This window comes from Dasypus novemcinctus, chromosome 23 (genome assembly GCF_030445035.2).
Source record: "Dasypus novemcinctus isolate mDasNov1 chromosome 23, mDasNov1.1.hap2, whole genome shotgun sequence".
In the NCBI taxonomy this organism is placed as follows: Eukaryota; Metazoa; Chordata; class Mammalia; order Cingulata; family Dasypodidae; genus Dasypus; species Dasypus novemcinctus.
The window spans coordinates 56,991,175-57,009,416 of NC_080695.1; the positions used below are offsets into that span (position 1 = coordinate 56,991,175).

The following is an 18,242-nucleotide window of genomic DNA, read 5'->3' on the forward strand; positions in this document are numbered from 1 at the left end:
GCTGTCCAGCCAAAGAAACCTAGTAACTGAATTCATAAGTCAGTTTGGAGCAAAACATCTTGAAAAAGCTTTCTTCAGAGTATAGGAAACTTATAAAAGGTGACTTCTCAATTTTTCAGAAAGCTGCAATCTTCCCACTAAATGGAACTCCTTATGAGCTCTGAGGGTTATTTTCTCTTTGAGCTCTATAGACTAACCTTCCTTCTAGCACAGCTCACTCCAGATTTGCTCACTATTACAAGGGACATGCCATGAACAACCTTGTACTTGTATGTTGGTGCATATGTGAGAGGGGGGCTTAACCTTTCTTGTGAGTTGGAGACTAGTTACCAGGTGGATTTTAACATACCTTCTTATGCAGTCTTTTCCTATTATCTTATGGTATCTAACTGAATAGCTCCCAATTATAAATATTGCCTGAAAAATTTCAGCTTTCTTTTAGAGGCAAAATTAACTGCCCAAACCAATGCTACGTTTTTCATTTCTGTATTTTTGACTATTTGGGAAAGTGTTTAAAGGATAAAAAATGCATCCCAGGCACATAGGCAGTTGTTCATGTTGATCATTTACATTTTGTTGATCTACGTGTTTCACATTGCAGATGTCACACAGAGAGGGCTTTATTCTCTAGGGCAGTAACAAGAGAATCAGTATCTGCCAAGGTGTCTTATGAGTATAAGTAATCAGCATATTTAATTTGCAGATTCTGGGAATGGGCTCCAAACGTCTGTTGACCTTAACCCACAGAGCTCAAGTGAAACGCTTTACTCAGGATTTGCTAAAACTTCTCAAATCCCAAGCCAGCAAGCAGGTCGTTGTGAGAGAATTCTCACAAGCTTATCATTGGTGAGTTGATGAGAAGGAAAAAAAGTAAAAGCAAATATTTTAAAACAATTTTTTTCCCTTCAATTTGTAAGAAATTACCTAACTTTTATACTTAGCATTCTTTTGGAAAACTTACATTAGCAAGTGCTATTACTTATTCTTTGCTCATTTTCATTTTAAAAACCTAGGTGTTTCTCAAAGGACTGGAATGTCACTGAATATGGTGTTTGTGAGTTAACTGATATCATATCAGAGATTCCAGACACAACCATCTGCTTATCCCATCATGATAATGAAATGGTGATTTGCATCCCCAAAAGAGGTATGTTGACTTAAATTTTCCTGGGAGAGTGTTAGACTTTTATCTATCTCAGTGGTTATTTTAAAATAAAATTGTGCAGGGGATGCACTTTCCACCTCCCTCTCCATGGCTCCTGAAGATTGCATGGAAAAGCACAGTTTGAAAACTCCAACTCTACTATGCAGTAGATTCTAGATTCTTCAGAGTAGATGAAGCCATCTGTCAAGAAGAGAAAGCACTGTAGTTTTTTAAGAATTCACTGCAAGGAACAAAAAAAGTCATAGCCAACACTTTTCTTAAAATGCCTTCTTGAGACTTCTGTGGCCATTTAAGCCAGAAGTGTCCACCTGAAAATCAATTACCAAGGCTCTTGCTTGTCCACTTCTCTCTTCTATTTAACTCTGATCTATTTGTTACGCATTGTTGAGAAAGAAAGAAAGCTCTCAAATGAATGTTTTGGTTTGTCTTTCAAATTTTAGTAGCTCCAGTTTCAGACAGGGAGACAGAATAGATAAAAATAAATCTACATATTGTTATGCTCATCCCGTTTATCAGTAGTTCTGTAAAACACTATGAAATCATGGTATTCCAAGGCTAAAATGAGTAAGGTGAGAGTCTTTTCCTACTTCTAATTTAAAAATTAATAGAAACACAAATCCAAGTTTAAGGCTTTTCTCCTCTTTTTTTTTTTTGGTTAAATTTTCAATGCCTGCTACTCTTGTCAGCAAGTTTTAACTAAAGATGAATTGAATGAAAAGTATATGAATATTCGGAAGTGTGATTTCATAGAAATGATTTCTGTATGACTTTTTCAAGTATAGAGACCTGTGCATGTTCATGGTCTTTCTTTCTCTCGCTCCCTCTCTCTTTCTCTTTCTCTCACACACAAATACATATTGGGGTGGGGAGGTAGCAACTAGAAAAGTTGTTCCAAGCTTAGGTGGAGCTCCATATATATGAATTTCACTATATCCCATAATAGTATCATGACTTCCAGGTATTACCTTGACTGTGTTCAGAATCATTTGCAAAGAGAGAGGAGTTACACATGTTTCTTTAGTTTATAGTGTTTGGAAGGCAAAGACTGTATCTCTTATAGAATGTGAAAAGGACTTTGTACAGCAGGGATGTTAAACAAAAACAAACGAGTAGAAAAAAACTGTGATTTATGTTTGTTCTTTAAAGAACGTACCCAAGATGAAATAGAAAGAACAAAACAGTTCTCCAAGGATGTCGTTGATTTGCTGCGTCACCAGCCCCATTTCCGGATGCCCTTTAATAAATTTATTCCCTCTTACCATCACCACTTTGGCCGGCAGTGCAAGCTCTCATACTATGGGTTTACCAAATTACTTGAACTTTTTGAAGCCATACCTGATATTTTACAAGTGAGTTATATTCTTTTTATATAAGTATTTTCCTGAATAATATATAGGGGTAGAGTGTTTTCATTTTCGGGACCTGTTTTCTTGGGAAGTAAGGAGTTATGAAAGAGGGTAAAAATCCAGAATATTCTGATCAGAGATGCTGTGTTGTTGGCTCATTAGTATTCTTAGGTAATTGTTTTTCCTTCAATAAATAAATTTTTGTTCCAACTTCTTTTTAGAGTTTATCTTGAAAAAAGAATTAGATAGTTTGATTTCTTAAACTAAATATTCTTTCATTAGCACCATACTTTTTCAGTCCCTTAAATGTTGGGGATGGGGACGACTACATGAGATCATCATTTGCTAAGCTAGTAAGTTTTTGCTAAGTCAACAAATTTCTCTTGTTGACTTTTATTATTTTTGACTCCTAAAAATATTAAATTTTTACTTACAATTGTATACACTTTCATGCCATTTAATTCCATGAACCATCATAGCTTTTTCAGCTCCCTTTCCTCTTTGCGATGTGTTTTCCAAGGTATTAGAGTGTGGAGAAGAAAAAATCCTTACTTTGACAGAGGTAGAACGGTTCAAAGCTCTAGCTGCCCAGTTTGTTAAACTCCTCCGGTCCCAAAAGGATAATTGCCTTATGATGACAGATCTACTTCCAGAATATGCTAAAACTTTTGGTTATACATTTCGCCTCCAAGACTATGATGTCAGTTCAATTCCGGCGTTAACACAGAAACTCTGCCATGTGGTAAAGGTAAACTAATTTTTTTTTCATGGAATAAAACTTGTAGTAGCTTAATTCTTGTTGGGGTATTAACGTGTTTTAGCATTTCTGTATTTATCCTTTGTCCTACTTACTATTGCTTCACAGCTTGCTCTTTATATCATTATGATATCTTATTGGGTAATGGGATATGACTTTGGTTTAGCAATTTAGGTTTTTTTCTTGCTTTTGTGTGTTCATTGCCTACTACAGCAGTTTGATATGGTTATGAATTCTAAAAATAGATATTGGGTTATATTCATAATCTGGTCTGTACCTGGGCATGATTAAGTTATGATTGGGGTTTTTCTGTTTTTATTTTTTATTTATTTCTCACCCCTTCCCCGCCTCCAGTTGTCTGCTCGCTGTGTCCATTTGCTGTGTGTTCCTCTGTGTCTGCTTGTATTCTTGTCAGCAGCACCCAGAATGTGTCTCTTTTTGTCACATCATCTTGCTATGTCAACTCTCCATGTGTGTGGCGCCATTCCTGGACAGGCTGCACTTTTTTCACACTGGGCGGCTCTCTTTACAGGGTGCACTCCTTGTGCATGGGGCTCCCTTATGCAGGGGACACCCCTGTGTGGCACAGCTCTCCTTGTGTGCATCAGCACTGCATGTGGGCCAGCTCATCACATGGGTCAGGAGGCCCTGGGTTTGAACCTTGGACCTCCCATGTGGTAGGCAGAAGCCCTATCCATTGGGACAGATCCGCTTCCCATGATTAGGGTTTTGATTGGGCCATGCCATTAGGGCATTGAGTCACCACTCCTTGGTGGGTGGGGGCTCACAGGTAAAAGGCATGGCAAAGGACAGAGTTGAGGGTTTTTGATACTAGAGTTTTGATGTTGGGGTTTGATGCTGAAGTCTTAAGCTGGAGCTCCAGGAAGTAAGCTCACAGGAAAGAGAAGCAAGCACCAGGAAGAGAGGACCTGAGCCAGGAGAAGAACACAGAGGAATAGAGATGGCTCCTTAGACACAGTAGAAACCCCAGGGAGAGAGACAGAGCCATTCACCTGATAATCTACATCTGACCCCTTATGGAGAAAACAGAGGAGCTGAGCCGATAGGAACCCAGGAAGCCTGAACCCTCACAGACGTTGGCAGCCATCTTGCTCCAACACGTGAAAATAGACTTTGGTGAGGGAAGTAACTTGTGTATTATGGCCTGGTATCTGTAAGCTCCTGCCCCAAAGAAATACCCTTTATAAAAGCCAGCAGATTTCTGGTATTTTGTTTCAGCACCCCTTTGGCTGACTAATACAACTACCTTGGCAAAGTAGTTTTTGAACTGTTGAGGTCACTTTCTTATGTTAGGGTGAATCAGTCTCAGCACTGCTGACCTGTAGTTGGAGCGTTTCAAACAGATATTTGTCTCCAAAGTTTTGAGGAGACTGTATCATATATCTCTTCATTCCTCCATGTTCTAACTCACTTAAGAAGTAGATTTAGGACCAAGCTAGGGCCCAGAATTGCCTGCTTCTGCCAGAACTTTATTAGAGAGGGTGTCTTCCTCTTTGCCCTCATCCTGGACTGAACTTACCCTCCCATTTTAGACCAAGCAGCTGGACCGTTTTCAGTCCTCCATAGGACCAGAGAAGCTGCTACAAAGTGGAATAAATAGAAATTATATGAAGTTGTGGCAATGTTAAGTTTTGCAGCAGTCTGCTTATGTACTGGTCATTCAGAGGAGAAAAGACTTTCACAGGAGACCGCAGGAGTGGCCAGAAAGTTGGAACAATGCTGGAAGAGTGTGACATCCCAGAAGCCAAAGAAGAGAAAGGGTCAGCAGCATCATGTGCCATTGAAAGGACGAATGAGATAAGGACTAACTTGACCTTTAGATTTAGCAAAGTGGAGCTAATTGGTGTTGCTTGCAAGAGCAGTGTCACAGTTACTATTTTATGGGGAAGCCCTCTCAGAGTGGGTTGAGGAATGAGGAGGAGATGAGAAAATGGTGCCAGGTAGCACAGCATTTTCAGTTTGTTTGCTTGTGAAGGAAAAGAGGGATGGTAGCAGCTAGAGACTCTGAGATTGAGTGGGCATGTGACTTTTTAGTTTTTGTTTGTTTGTTTTTCCTAGTTAGAAAGACTTGAACTTGTTTAAGAGCCACTGTGAAGGATTCATTTGTGCAAGAGAAGAGTGCACAGAGGCAAGAAAGAATAATGGGGTGAGGGTCCCAATGAGGCAAGGGGCATGTTTGTCATCAAGAAAAGGAGGGAGTCACCTTCCAAAAATTTTTCTGTCAGGAAGTGAGGACAACTGCCTAGAGGAAGAGAGAGAGAAATTTCATGATTGCAGAGTATAAAGAAAGTCTGCAACTGTCTTTGTAGTAAGTTGGAGAGTGAACTGCTCAGAAAATACAATAGGTATGCCATGGAGTTTGGAGAGCACATCTGAACTTGGTGTTCATGGGTCAACTGTGGAGATAGCCAAGCAGGGTGTCACTCTTAAGGCACAGACTCAGGGACAGCATAGAGTTGGATTCCAGGCAGGATTTTGCTACATGGGTGAAACAAAGAGTATTGACAAGAATGTTAATGAAATAAGTGGACTAAAGATGCCGGGATGGATAAAAGAGGGAAGTGAAGAGAGAAGAGTATTTGTGAATTGGGAGAAAATAGGAGTTGATGCTGTGACTTTGAAGAAAGGTCGTGATGAGAAGACTGGAGTAGTTCAATCTCTTGGTCTCTAGTGTCTTCCCCTCTCACCACCCCTCATAATCCCCACCCACTCCATCCCCTCCAGGCTGCTTTAGCTTGCAGAATGCACTGGAAGTTTGAATGCTATACTGGAAGTGGGTTATGACAAGATTTGAAGTGCAATCCTGGAGCTAGATATCTGGAGCAGAACTGAATAGAAGAGGATGTTCTTGGAGATGAGGAAGCTGAGAAACTGAAAGGCCATGGTGTCAGGTCCCCTGGAAGTTCAGGCTCCCAGGTCAATGAAAGTGGTGGACTTGGGAGGATTAGGAAGACTGTAAAGGGCTTTGATGAATAAAGGCAAATGATTGGGAAGTTCGGGCAGTAGCCACAAAGATGGAAAAGATGAGAGAGGCTCCAAAATGCAGCCCTGACTGCCCACTAGAATTTCTTGGGAGCCTCTGGGAAATACCAATGCCTGGACTTTATCCCCTGCCTCCAAGGTTCTTATATAAATATTAGCCTGAGTGTGCTCAGAGCATTGGCAATGTTTTGAAAGCCCAGTAGGCGATTTTAATGCAAAGCCAGGCTTGAGAATCAAGAGATGTAGCTAAGTATCATCAAAGATGTGGGTTTTGTGTTTTTTTCTTAAAATGCCAGAGTTGTAGTAATGGTCTGCATGTCAAAGATGAGAACTTGTACTCCCCTGGACTTGTATCTGCTGGTTGATTAAACCCTGCTTCTGAATCTTCCCCAGATTCTGGCTGAGTTTGGGGTGTAGTAGGTGGGGGAAGGGAGAGAAGAGTAGGTCAGATGAGTTTACCTCTACAACCTGTACCCAGATGCTGCACTGGCTCTGATAAAGACACATCAAAACTGGGATGGCTTCTCAAGTGCCACCCACTTGTCTCTGCCTCCAGGAACCCAAAGCTCCAGATACTACTAGTTAGTGGTCATCTAGCCCTTACTGTAATCCTCAGTTCCTCAGGTCCTGGTTGAAAGGTGGATAAAGGGGAAACAAACTGTTATAGTAAACCTTTGACTTGTCAGTACCACTGCCTGGACAGTGTGTCTAGTGAGGTACTGCCTGTTTTAGTTCCAGTAAAGTCTCAGTTCCCAGGATTCCCACATCCCCACTCCCCATCTGCATGATTTCTCTTCTGGCCTCAGTCATCAAATGTCCCAGATGATAACTTTTGTCTTTTTTTGCAGAGTTTCCCTCCCAAAGCATTTAATCACTTAAACCCTTTATCTCCGTGAGACTCTCAAACAATTGAAGTATAGTCAGAGATTAAAATACCAGTGTTTTGGCTAGTAATGGTGAACTAGAAAAATGCAATACCTTGTAGTCGAGAAACAGTCTGCCACCAGCCCCCAGTCTAGACCTTGGGGCACACATATGGGGCACGTTGGGTGTGCAGAGCAGCATGTCAGCCCACAGTATACCCTCCTTTGAGAAAGCAACCCTTAACTCATGAATTTGTGCCAATGGATGTCAGCTCTCCAGTCTGTCTCCATTCCATAGTGCAGAGTGCAAAGAATGAAGGAAGAAATAAAGGCAGTGACAGCAGATTTCCCCCCTCTTTCTGACCAATAGAGGGGGTAGTGTTGATGGAAGTTTCTAGTTTATAGACCAGCAGAGAAAGGGAGAGCATGCTTTCTACTCGAGCCTCATCTGGTGTCCCAAAAAAGCTAAAATCACACCCATTCACTTCTGTTTAAGAGAAAGAATTGTTACATTTTCCTTTATTGGTCTCATTAACCAAAATGAAAGTAACTGAACTGAGTATGATGACCCAGTTTATTTCTCTTGGGTCTTGATGTTTGGATTTTTGTTTTCTCCAGGTTGCTGATATGGAAACTGGCAAACAGATTCAGCTGATCAATCGGAAGTCTCTGCGATCTCTCACTGCCCAGTTGCTGGTCTTGTTGATGTCTTGGGAAGGAACCACCTTTCTTTCTGTTGATGAACTCAAGAGAAATTATGAAGCTACCCACAGTACTTCTCTTAACCCCTGTGAATATGGATTCATGACCTTGACTGAACTTCTGAAGAGTCTGCCTTACTTAGTTGAGGTACAAGTGCTAATCATTTTCTAGAACCATTGTAATGAAAACCACTGAATTGGGTATTTCTAGGATTAGTGTGTAGAGCTGGAAGAGATGCTAGAGATCATGGATTCAGTTGGCCATTTAATCTGTGAACAAACCTAGGCATAGGGAGATAAAGGAACCCTGCCAAAGACATGAGTGACAAAGCCAGGACCAAAGCCCTGGTCTCCTAATTCTTGGACTGGGGTATCTTTGTCCTGCACCCAGTTAGATTTTGCTACTGTTATTTCTTTCTGAATTAGGTGGGCTTAAGTGGTGGCTTAACATGATTTATCAAAGAGATAAGGGTGAGAAAGAAAGGTTGGCTGCCCAGTCACCCATGGAACATCCTAAGAATAGTACTCAAGAATTATATTCTTGGACAGCTATAGAAACTTAGAGGTAATAGATGATTTCCTTGAAAAAAAATAAATTAGCAAAATTGACACAAGAAGTTAAAAATTTGAGGGAAGGGATGTGGCTCAAGCAGTTGATCTCCCACCTACCACATGGGAGGTCCCTGGTTTGATTCTTGATACCTCCTAAAGAAGACAGCAAGCTGGTACAATGGGCAGGTGCGGCAAGCTGACACAATAAGATGACACAACGAGAGATCCAACAAAGCAGAGTGGAGGTGGTTCAAGTGATTAGGTACCTCCCTCCCACATTGGAAGTCCTGGGTTTGGCTCTCCCAGAGCCTTCTAAAGAAACAAGATGAACAGACACATCAAGTGCAAAACATTGAGGAGGTGGGGAGAAATAAATAAAATCTTTAAAAAAAATTTCTGAGTAAACCAATTACCATAAAAGAGACGTAAAGGTAATGGGTACCACTGAAAAAGGCACCAGGACCAGACGGGTTAACAATTGAATTTTAACTAACTCTTAAAGAACAGATAACTGCAACCAAAAAACAAACAAACAAAAAACAAACCCCAGAACAACACAAAACAGTCTAGGCCATTAAAAAAAAAAAAAAAGATGGAAAGCTCATCATTTTAAGAAGCCAAAATAATTTTAATACCAAAATCCTAATAGAGATAGTCCCCAAGAGAAAATGATTCTAAGTAAGATATTAGCAAATAAAATCTAGTAATTTAAGACAAGAACGATATATCATTGCTAGATAATAACTGTTAACTGATCATTAATTGAAAGATGTCAAATCCAACATTTTCTAAACTACATTAATTATCTTTAGTACGAATACTAGTCCTGGTCAAGGTTAGTGGTTGTTGCATGACCAAATGCTTTCCCTGGCCAGCTAAGGTTGGGAAATATCCCTTCTCTTGGAGATTCCCAGTTCATATTAAAGGCTCTGACAAGGTTTATTGGGGAAAAATCTGTTTCATTTACTTGAGGACATAAGAGCTTAATTTTCCCTGTTGTTTTTGTTGTGGTTTTAAGGAATACTCAAGCCATGTCCTGCATGTCAGTATTCTAGGAAAACCAGGTTGGGAGATGAGGTGTAATAGCCTCTGCCTCCACTCTTGGTGCAGCTCTCTCCACCACTCCCTCTTCACTATCTCCTCTATCCTGGATCCCTGGGTTGACCAGTTTCCTTCCATATTGACACTTTTTATTCACCTATCTGCAGCCTTAGACTTGCAGATAGAACTAACGCTTGCTCAAGACTCTATAGCCCTCTCCTGGAGGAGGTCCTTGAATGCCTCATCCTTGGATTATTGCCCATTTCAGTTGACTTTAGCCCTTTTCCCTTTACCCTGGAGGCCCTCATTCCTGACGGGGACAGGAGTGGGCAGCCAGAGTTTCTAATGCTGCTTTTTCTTTTGGACCAGGTGTTTATTAATGATAAGACAGAGGAATGTGTGAAGCTTACAAGTCTGTATTTGTTTGCAAAGAATGTGCGGTCTTTACTTCATACCTACCACTACCAGCAGATTTTCCTTCATGAATTTTCCATGGCCTATACCAAATATGTTGGAGAAATACTGCAACCCAAGTCATATGGCTACAATAGTGTAGAGGAGCTCTTGGGAGCAATCCCACAGGTGGGTCTTTTCTGAGCTTCCTGGGGAGTGTCATCTTGCAATCACAGCTGACTCTACTGCCAGAATTATAAAATGGAAGGTATTTTGAAGTAATCCTTTCCAATATACTGCTGGCATAAAATAAATGACTAGCTTTTCTCATTTGTGCTGTAACTCTGTGTTGATTTCCTAAATGCCAGATGAGTAAGTCACAGACTGTGCTCTCAGATAATGGGAGAAGCAGTATACAGGCCAGGTGACCACAGTCAGGGCTAGAGATGGCACCTCAAAGAGCATGGCAGGGCTGCCTTCCCAGGGATGGAGTCTCAAAGGATGTGTAGAGGTCAGTATGTAACAATAGAGGGGATAGACTGAGGGGAGAGCTTGAGCAAATGTAGAGCAGTGAGAAGGAGCATGAAGAATTTGAGGAGTTACAAACGATACTGGAGTCTAACAGTGAAATAAGAGCTGCATCATAGGGAGCTTTGTGCCTCCAGATAAGGGTGTGACTCTGTATTGGAGAGAGCAGGGGTCTCCTTGGGTTTGCTTCTTCAAGGACCACAGAGACTGTCCATAGGGAGAGAAATGGGAGAGGAGGACAGAAAGTGCTTAGGATCCTGGTCCAGGTGTGTGTGATGGAGGGATTGAGCCAGAATGAGACTAGCTGTGGCGGAAAGTAGAAGGGACACATGACAGGAAGGCAGGGTGCTGAGACCAGCGAGACATGGTGATAGATGCACGTGTGGGCCCCGGACACCCAGCCCTGCTTCTGTTCTCCTGTGACCAGAGAGGGGGAGAGCAACACCATTAGGTAGAGGAGTTTTGCTTAGGGTGATGGTAATGAGTGTTGATTGAGAGGTCTAGGGCATATCTAATAATTATTTCAGGGTGTGTTTAGTTTCATGGGGAAAAAATGGGATAGCTCTCCTGTGAGAACTATTCTTAATTTATATACCAAAACTAATATTTGGGAGAGAGTCATTTTAAGAGTCATAATGAGTATTTGTGAAGCTGAGTTTATGGCTTTAGACTGCACAGCTTTTACTAAGGGGCATGTTTCAGTCAGGTTCTGTTGCTTTAAAAGCTAAACAAGGGGTACAGAAAAACATTTTTTGGCATTATTCAGCTTCTAAATCCTGGTACATTGAAGGTAGGCACAATAGGCCACAGTCTTCCAGAATTTTAAGGATTATTTTCCCTCCTTTTCCATTGCTTAACCAGCAGTATGTCTTGTGTGCAGGTGGTCTGGATAAAAGGACATGGTCATAAGAGAATTGTAGTGTTAAAAAATGACATGAAAAGTAAGTAAGCACCAACCCCTGCCCCTCTTAAAAAAGCATGGCTCATTCCCAGCTTTTCTCTCTGATGGTAAGTACTCTCTCTCCTCCAGGTCGTTTGAGTTCACTCGGTCTTTCCCCTGCCAATCATGGAAACCAGCCCTCAGATAGTGAGCGCATTCTGGAGGTGCCTGAACCTCACGCAGCCTCGGAACTCAAGCTGGGAATGGGTAGCGATGGTAAGAGTGGAAGATTAAAATCAGCAAAACTTGTGACATTCTGAGAGAATTGACTCAGAGCAGAGGGGTAGAGAGGGAGAACAAGAGCAACAGGTCATTTCAAAGCAGTTTTGGTGTTTGCTTAACAGGAAAATTGATCTGCATTTGATAGCATTTCATAGTTGACTGGTTAAGGTCCTAAAGAGATGTTGGCACCCCAATACTGACAATACGTCAGCCCAGTTACAGACATTCCTGGGAGCGACTTGATACTAACACATTACTGTCACTGAAAAGAACGTTGAATCCTACAGATCTTATGTAGAACTATTTCTGTAATACATATGAATCAACTCCCTTGAATTTTATAGCAATTTTAACTTTAACAAAGGACTTTTGAATTCACCAAGAATTTTATCTTCATACAACTCCTCAAGGTAGTTAGAAGGGTGCTATACTCCTTACTGATAGGTAGCTGATCACATATTACAAAGCACCTGAATGGAAATCATCTCATTAAGCTCTCACCATAGCAGTAGTTATCTCCATCCTACAAATGAGGAACTGAAATTCAGGGACATTAAATAGCTCACCCAGGACCACATAGCTAAGACACCGCAGAGCCCACAGACCCCAGTCTCTCAAATGTGAACTTTTGCTTGTTTTACCACTTTATACCCCATCTTACTTTCCCTTTCCCTGCTCAGAAGCTGACTGTGGAACCTTTTACTTGGTCAGGGCCTGGTGAGGAACTGGTGGTCCCTAAGAACACAAATTAGGAGATAACTGACTTATGTCATTTCCTCTACCCAACAGTTTGCCAGATCTCTCTGTTAGTAGATTTTTGTTGTTGTTGTTTTTTACCTCAAGTACTTCCTGACCTTTTTAATCTTGAAGACTCAATAAAAAACCTCAGGGATGGATTCCATGTTTCCACTTGTGGACACTGCTGTCCTAATGGAGTCATGGCCTGCCTTCTTTGTCCAGGTCCCAGTCAAATGGAGCAGGAGCTTCTCCACCTGACCAGCAGCTCCCCTGTCGACCTCTTGTGTGAGCCGGTCCCCTCATGCTTGCCGTCCCCTCAGCTGAGACCAGATCCCGTCATCCTCCAATCTACTGATCTCATTCGCTTTGAGGAACACCCTCAAGATCCTTCTGGTAGGTTCCATTGTGGTTGTGGGATTTTTCTTTGTGGGGTTAAAAGATTAAAAATCATAATGCCAACATATTAAATAGGTGGAGGGAAACTATACCTTTCAGGTATAAAAAGTCCTGCACTTAACTATTCAGGACCCGCTTTCCCTGTCATGGCTCCTGCAGAATTAGATTAGCAACCGTTATAGCTCTCTCCTTCTTTGCTCAGGGCTGACACACGCATTCACCTTTATTTCTTGGCACGCTCTGAAGTAGTGGTAGCATTTCCGTTCTGTAAGTTAGGAGACTGAGGCGAGCTTGTGATATAACCATAGATGAGTCTGGCACCTATAACCGAGCTTTAACTTTGTACCCACAGTCTTGTCTTTCTGCCAAGGCACCTGGCTTCCTGAGAGGATGGCCCACCTGCCCTGCAGAGGTCCTTCCTATAGCTTCTTAGTGTGTTGTAATCTGGTTCCTCTCCACTGTGTTGTTACTGCTTTCCAGAATGTTGGACAGCCTAATGACTACGGGATTTATTTTCATAGTCCTCAGTTGCCTTAAGTAGCATTTGGCACTGTTATTAAGTGAAAGAACTGAGGCTGTTTTTTTGGAAAAATAAGAGATGGTGGTACATAATAGCGAGAGACCCCGCATTTCCTTGTGCGTTTAGTATACTTGAGTTCATCCGCATGTATGTGATGAGAGAGAGAAACACTTTGAATGGTGTGGACATTTCTGTCTGCTCTTCTCAGTGAGGGTGAGCCTGAGAAGGACTCTAGGCTCTACCATCTCCTTTGCTGTCAGTCTCACCTTCTAGATGTCTGGTGCGGTGAGAGCCCCTGACCATACACAGTGGGAGTCCTAGGTTCCAAGAGGCATGCTTTTCAAACATCATGGCACTCTATACAGCAGGCCACTTACTTTTTGGCTCTACCAAAGGAATAGTGATGTGTAAACACTGCAGGAAAACTGTTTGACTTAACTGCATTTTCAAGGGTACTATAGACTATATGCAGTTTTCGCCTTCCTTCCTGGCATCACCTCCAGAAGAGTACAGTTCCTCCGTGAATGGAGTAGGTCAGGAGCTCCCTGAAACTAAAGGTGCTTTGGATTTGGAAAGTCTTTTAAGTCGGTATGGCTTATGGGTCTTTAACTCCTGGCAGAGAGCTTGAAAGTGCAAAGAATCCAAAGTGGTGATATGTTTCTTTTATCCCATTGTCCATTGATATGTAGCTCAAAATGAAGATTTCTAAAAATTTGTTATTCAGGGAAGAGGTGAAAGACAGTTGATAAATACTTGATTTATGTGACAAATTCTTGACCAAACAGTTAATATGACTGTGATATAGGTGTGATGTTTGGGGAATTTTTTTTCTTCTGGAGAAAATACAAAAGAGAAATTGAAAATTATACTTCTTATGGGTCTTAGGACTAAATTCGTTTGCTTTGCTGTGTTTACAGAAATTATAATTTTAAATCAAGAAGAGAACATTGAAATTCCAGTACCACTAAAGAATGGAGAAGTGGCCTCTGATTCCAGGTCATCTTGTATCTCAGCAGCTGTCCCGGTGCCTCCCTGTCCCTCTTCAGAAACCCCAGAGCCACTGCTCAGCAAGGACCCTGTGGAAAGCCCAGCCAAAAAGCAACCTAAAAACAGAGTCAAGTTGGCAGCCAACTTTTCCTTTGCACCTATAACCAAGCTTTAGCTCTCATTTTGACCATAGAATTAGGATGGAAAACACTGTCTGAGTCTGCACACAAAAGTGGGTTCAAAAAACACATCCTTTTCTGTTTTAATGAAAATTCCCCTAGAAGCCACTTACTTCATTATTAGGTATATTCCATAATGTTTTTTATTTCTTTTACATTGAAACACAGCTTTGATCTGACAGGGTTTTTTCCCCCCTTTAATTATTTGATAAAACTTCTGGCATTTGTTAAATAATCCTTAACATATTTTACCAAATTTTTCTTAATTATGAAATATAATGGTGTTCCATAGAAAGCAGTAAGAATTCAGCTAGAAAGAAGTGGCTTTACTTGCATTAAGCCACATCTCTGATATAATCCTACATGAAGCATGATTGGTCTATAAGCCTTTGCTTACTGATGATTTCAGACAGTATTAATCAAATGCATGATGTGTCTTTGAAACAAAGCCTGTTCTGTGACCCTGCGTGTTTGCACACTAAAGAAGAAGGGTAGGCAAGGAATTGAGAAATATTTTCAGGTCGAAATATGTAGGTTCCTGGGTTTCATGTGACTTGTAAGTCTGCCTCATTTTTTATTTAACTATGTCTGTAGTTGACAAATGTGGCTTCATGACAGATTTTTTAAAAATGTTTCCATTTTGGGGTTCCATTTAGGTGCTTTCTAGAAAGTTGATATTTTACGCTTCCCTTTTATGTTCCAGTTTAATATGGATTGGGTTAAGGAACAGGAGATGGTCTTGGTGTCATGAATTTAAAGTCAGCATTTGAATTACAACACACATTATTGTGTGTCGAGAGGCAATATGGGGAAGTCTGATTTTCTAAAATATGCATCAAGTGCATAAATTACAAATCAGAGCTGAGTGGTGAGGTGCTTTAACAGGAGTGGTATCAATACTATTTTCACTAGGAAGAGACAGAATTCTATCTGTATGTATGAAGGCCAAGGTTGATCAACTTAACCTTGTTTTTGTAATTTTAAAGCTGGTTTTGGTAGCTGGGAAGCTTTCCGTGTGAGTATATGTGTGTTCGAGTATATGGTAGTTCAGTGTCTTTTAATAGTGTCTATTTTACTCTGTTACTTCTCGCTGTTGGAAGCATGTTTGATTTTTTGGGGGTGTCTAACATTGGCCTTTTGGAGAAGCCACCCTTTGAGGAGCAGTGCACTGTGGGCTGACCTTTCTCTCAAGTGGCTGAGGTGCCCGGTTTTGGTGACCTCTTACCCTCCTGGAGAAACCCGGCATTTACAATGGATTGTATTTGTTGGGCAAAAAGGCAGATTCATTCATAGAGCAGAAAGAACTTTTTGTACAAGGTCTTCCACTAGTTAGATGGTTTCTTTGGGGGAAATGTTTATATTTTGTAATTTCTAGAAAGCCAGAAAATGGGCTCTGATTTCATAGCCAGCATTTTGATAAAATGCCACAAAGTAAGGGCTATAGAGAGATTTTTTACAAGTTAGATTTTTGTTCCCCAAATCTTTTAAATGAAGCCAGTGATTCCCAGTTCTCATCATCTGGCCCTAAGTATTATGGCACTCTGTGAGTACTTCTGAAGACATTTCTTCTACAGACATAGTGTTACAGGAAATAAAATGCACATGTGCAATTTTTTTTAAGAAGCTTTTAAACTGTAGTAATGTTGGTGTTGAGAACATCAGTTGCCTTATTCAGAGATTTCGTAAGGCTCAGTTTGCACACCTGGACTCTAATTTTGCTAGCATGTAAGAATTATAGGCTTTAAAAATATAAGAGGTACCATTACAAGTCACTAGAAACAATCCCAAAGAGCAAGTTCTTTGGGCTGTAGGGAAGCAAGAAACTGCAGTTCAGTGCTGTTTTGTGGTTGTGGTGGTCGTACCATTCACTGGAGTCACCAGTTAGTCTGGGACGCATGTGTGATTCTAACAAGCACTGTTTGAAAATATGGGAATACAGCAGAAGCACGTTGTGTTCACGATATATTTTACAATGGCCAGTGTAATTGCCATCTATTTTTTTATCCAGAGGCTTAATTAAATGATGTATGAGAATTAAGACAATGAAATTCTTTATTTCTGGGTGGAAAGATGTACCAGATTAGATTTGTCTGTTTAAAAAAAGACAAACATTATCATCAAAACCCCCATTTCTCATCTTGCACTGTTTGTTTTGGATTGGGCTTGGGGGAAGAGATGTTTTTCTTAACTGTCAACTTTGTTTGAACACTTTTTTTGTGATTCAATTGCTGTTTTGTGTGTTGGGACCAAACAGTTGTCAATAAACTTTACAAGCAAGCATCTAATGTGTTTTCCAAATGATGGTTTTGTTTTTTGTTTGCAGGGAGGGATTGCAAACCAATCCAATTCTGTCTCGTTTTTCATTTTGAGTGCCCCCACCTTCTCACCCCTTCTGGAAATATTCCTGTGAAGGCAAAAGAAGGAAACAAATTGGTTAGACATTTTTAAGGCCCTTTTAAATTAGCATCCACCGTGGGCTGGTGATCAGATATATTGGACCTTCTGCTCAAAAACCGCTGAGTTTCCCAGCCTTAGTTCAGGATATAATTGTGTGGGGAAACACAATAACCACACATACAAAAAAAAAACACCTCCAGTTTATAAAACTGGGATGATGTCTAGGATTTTTCTTCCTTTGGAAGAAATCCATTTTGCCCACTGCCTTATTTTGATCACTGCTAAGGATACTTTTTGAATAGGTCAGTTTGGACAAGAGTTGATTCACAAATTCAATTGTGAAACCCTTCCCCTGAGACTACCCTTATCCCCCACCATCCCCTTGTAAGAATTTGAAAGGACCTAGAAGAGACTCAGGTGTTGGGGTAAATTGTTTCTTGAATGAAGTGCAAATTTTTTTTAAGTTCCAAGTTTAAAAAGCTCTTTAAAACTTTTAGCAATCCTTTCAAATCATCTTGCTGGTAGCAAGTTTTTGCAGAACTTGAGCTGCCACCAAGGTGGGGCTAGGGAGGTTTGTAGCCCTAGACTGGGATTTGAAATGTGGCATAGCATTTGTCTTGTGTATTTCCCGTCTTCCATAGTGTGGAGATGATAGTTCAGAAGATCAATATGTAACTTGCCCAAGATGTGATCTAGCTAGACCCTCAATCCAGAAGCTTCCCAGCCCTGCTTGCTGTTAACCCTCTCTGTTCCCTCTACCATGAAGAGCACCATGCTCTGCAATTTATCTTCTTTGGCTTTAAAAGCAGCACATGGACAGAGAATGAGTCATGCCTCAGAAGCCTCCCTGCTCGCCCTCTCAGATGAAGACCTACGGTGGCCTTCATTTAGGCTGCTTGTTGGCTTGGGAGGGAGAGAAAAGGGAAAGCAGTAACCTGGCTCATTGACCCCTAAACCCAGGGATAAGTGCAGCCCCATCATCCCTTCTCTTGGCCTTTACTTCCAGGCTCTTGCATTGCTTTACGTCTAGTTAAAATAAATGGGCCATTTTCCAGCTGTCCATGTGATTGCAGTCTCAGCTATGTCTAACTCCATTCTTTGGAGTGAGATGCAGAGAGGATGATCTGGTTTGCCTGTTTGAATTAATACTCTCAGAGTGCAGAATCTCTTTCCCAGGAGAGTTCCAGTCTCTTCCTGGGAATTAGGTTGGCAGCCCTTGGGAACAGATTAGGTTGGAATGTGAGGAAACCTGGTTGCCTCAGGAACAAAGTCAGCAGATGAAAGAACCTGCAGGAAAGAGAATCCCTCATTCCCAGGTACATGGGACTTTGGAGTTTAGATCCCACACCAAAGGAGTGGGGGCTAGAACCTTTTCCAGTACTCAGGAAGATGAAGAGAATTCACATGTTCTGGAAAGGAAGGATTTGGAAACGGGCAATTTAGGTCACCAGAGGAGAAAAAGAACTGCAGGGTCGTTGTGATGATCCTTTGGGTAAATACTGCTCACTAACCCC

General features: G+C 41.2%; 2 protein-coding genes across 41 annotated transcripts in view; one reads left to right on the forward strand and one right to left on the reverse strand.

The window, feature by feature from the left end:
* The window catches only part of MARF1 (meiosis regulator and mRNA stability factor 1), a 41,093-nt gene extending 24,477 nt beyond the window's left edge, over window positions 1-16,616 (forward strand). For all 40 annotated transcript variants that reach the window (XM_004471870.4, XM_004471873.3, XM_004471869.4 and 37 more), the window contains 10 exons: window positions 704-846; window positions 1,014-1,147; window positions 2,312-2,514; window positions 3,032-3,259; window positions 7,753-7,983; window positions 9,798-10,010; window positions 11,230-11,290; window positions 11,380-11,505; window positions 12,472-12,642; window positions 14,083-16,616. In XM_004471870.4, coding sequence (XP_004471927.1) covers window positions 704-846; window positions 1,014-1,147; window positions 2,312-2,514; window positions 3,032-3,259; window positions 7,753-7,983; window positions 9,798-10,010; window positions 11,230-11,290; window positions 11,380-11,505; window positions 12,472-12,642; window positions 14,083-14,327 — 1,755 coding nt within the window. In that variant the 3' untranslated portion in view covers window positions 14,328-16,616. The remainder of the gene's footprint in view (window positions 1-703; window positions 847-1,013; window positions 1,148-2,311; window positions 2,515-3,031; window positions 3,260-7,752; window positions 7,984-9,797; window positions 10,011-11,229; window positions 11,291-11,379; window positions 11,506-12,471; window positions 12,643-14,082) is intronic.
* Window positions 16,366-18,242, reverse strand: part of BMERB1 (bMERB domain containing 1) — a 153,527-nt gene continuing 151,650 nt past the window's right edge. Inside the window, exon 5 of the mRNA XM_058286410.2 lies at window positions 16,366-16,735. Within this exon, the coding sequence (XP_058142393.1) occupies window positions 16,516-16,735 (220 nt within the window). The 3' untranslated portion in view covers window positions 16,366-16,515. The remainder of the gene's footprint in view (window positions 16,736-18,242) is intronic.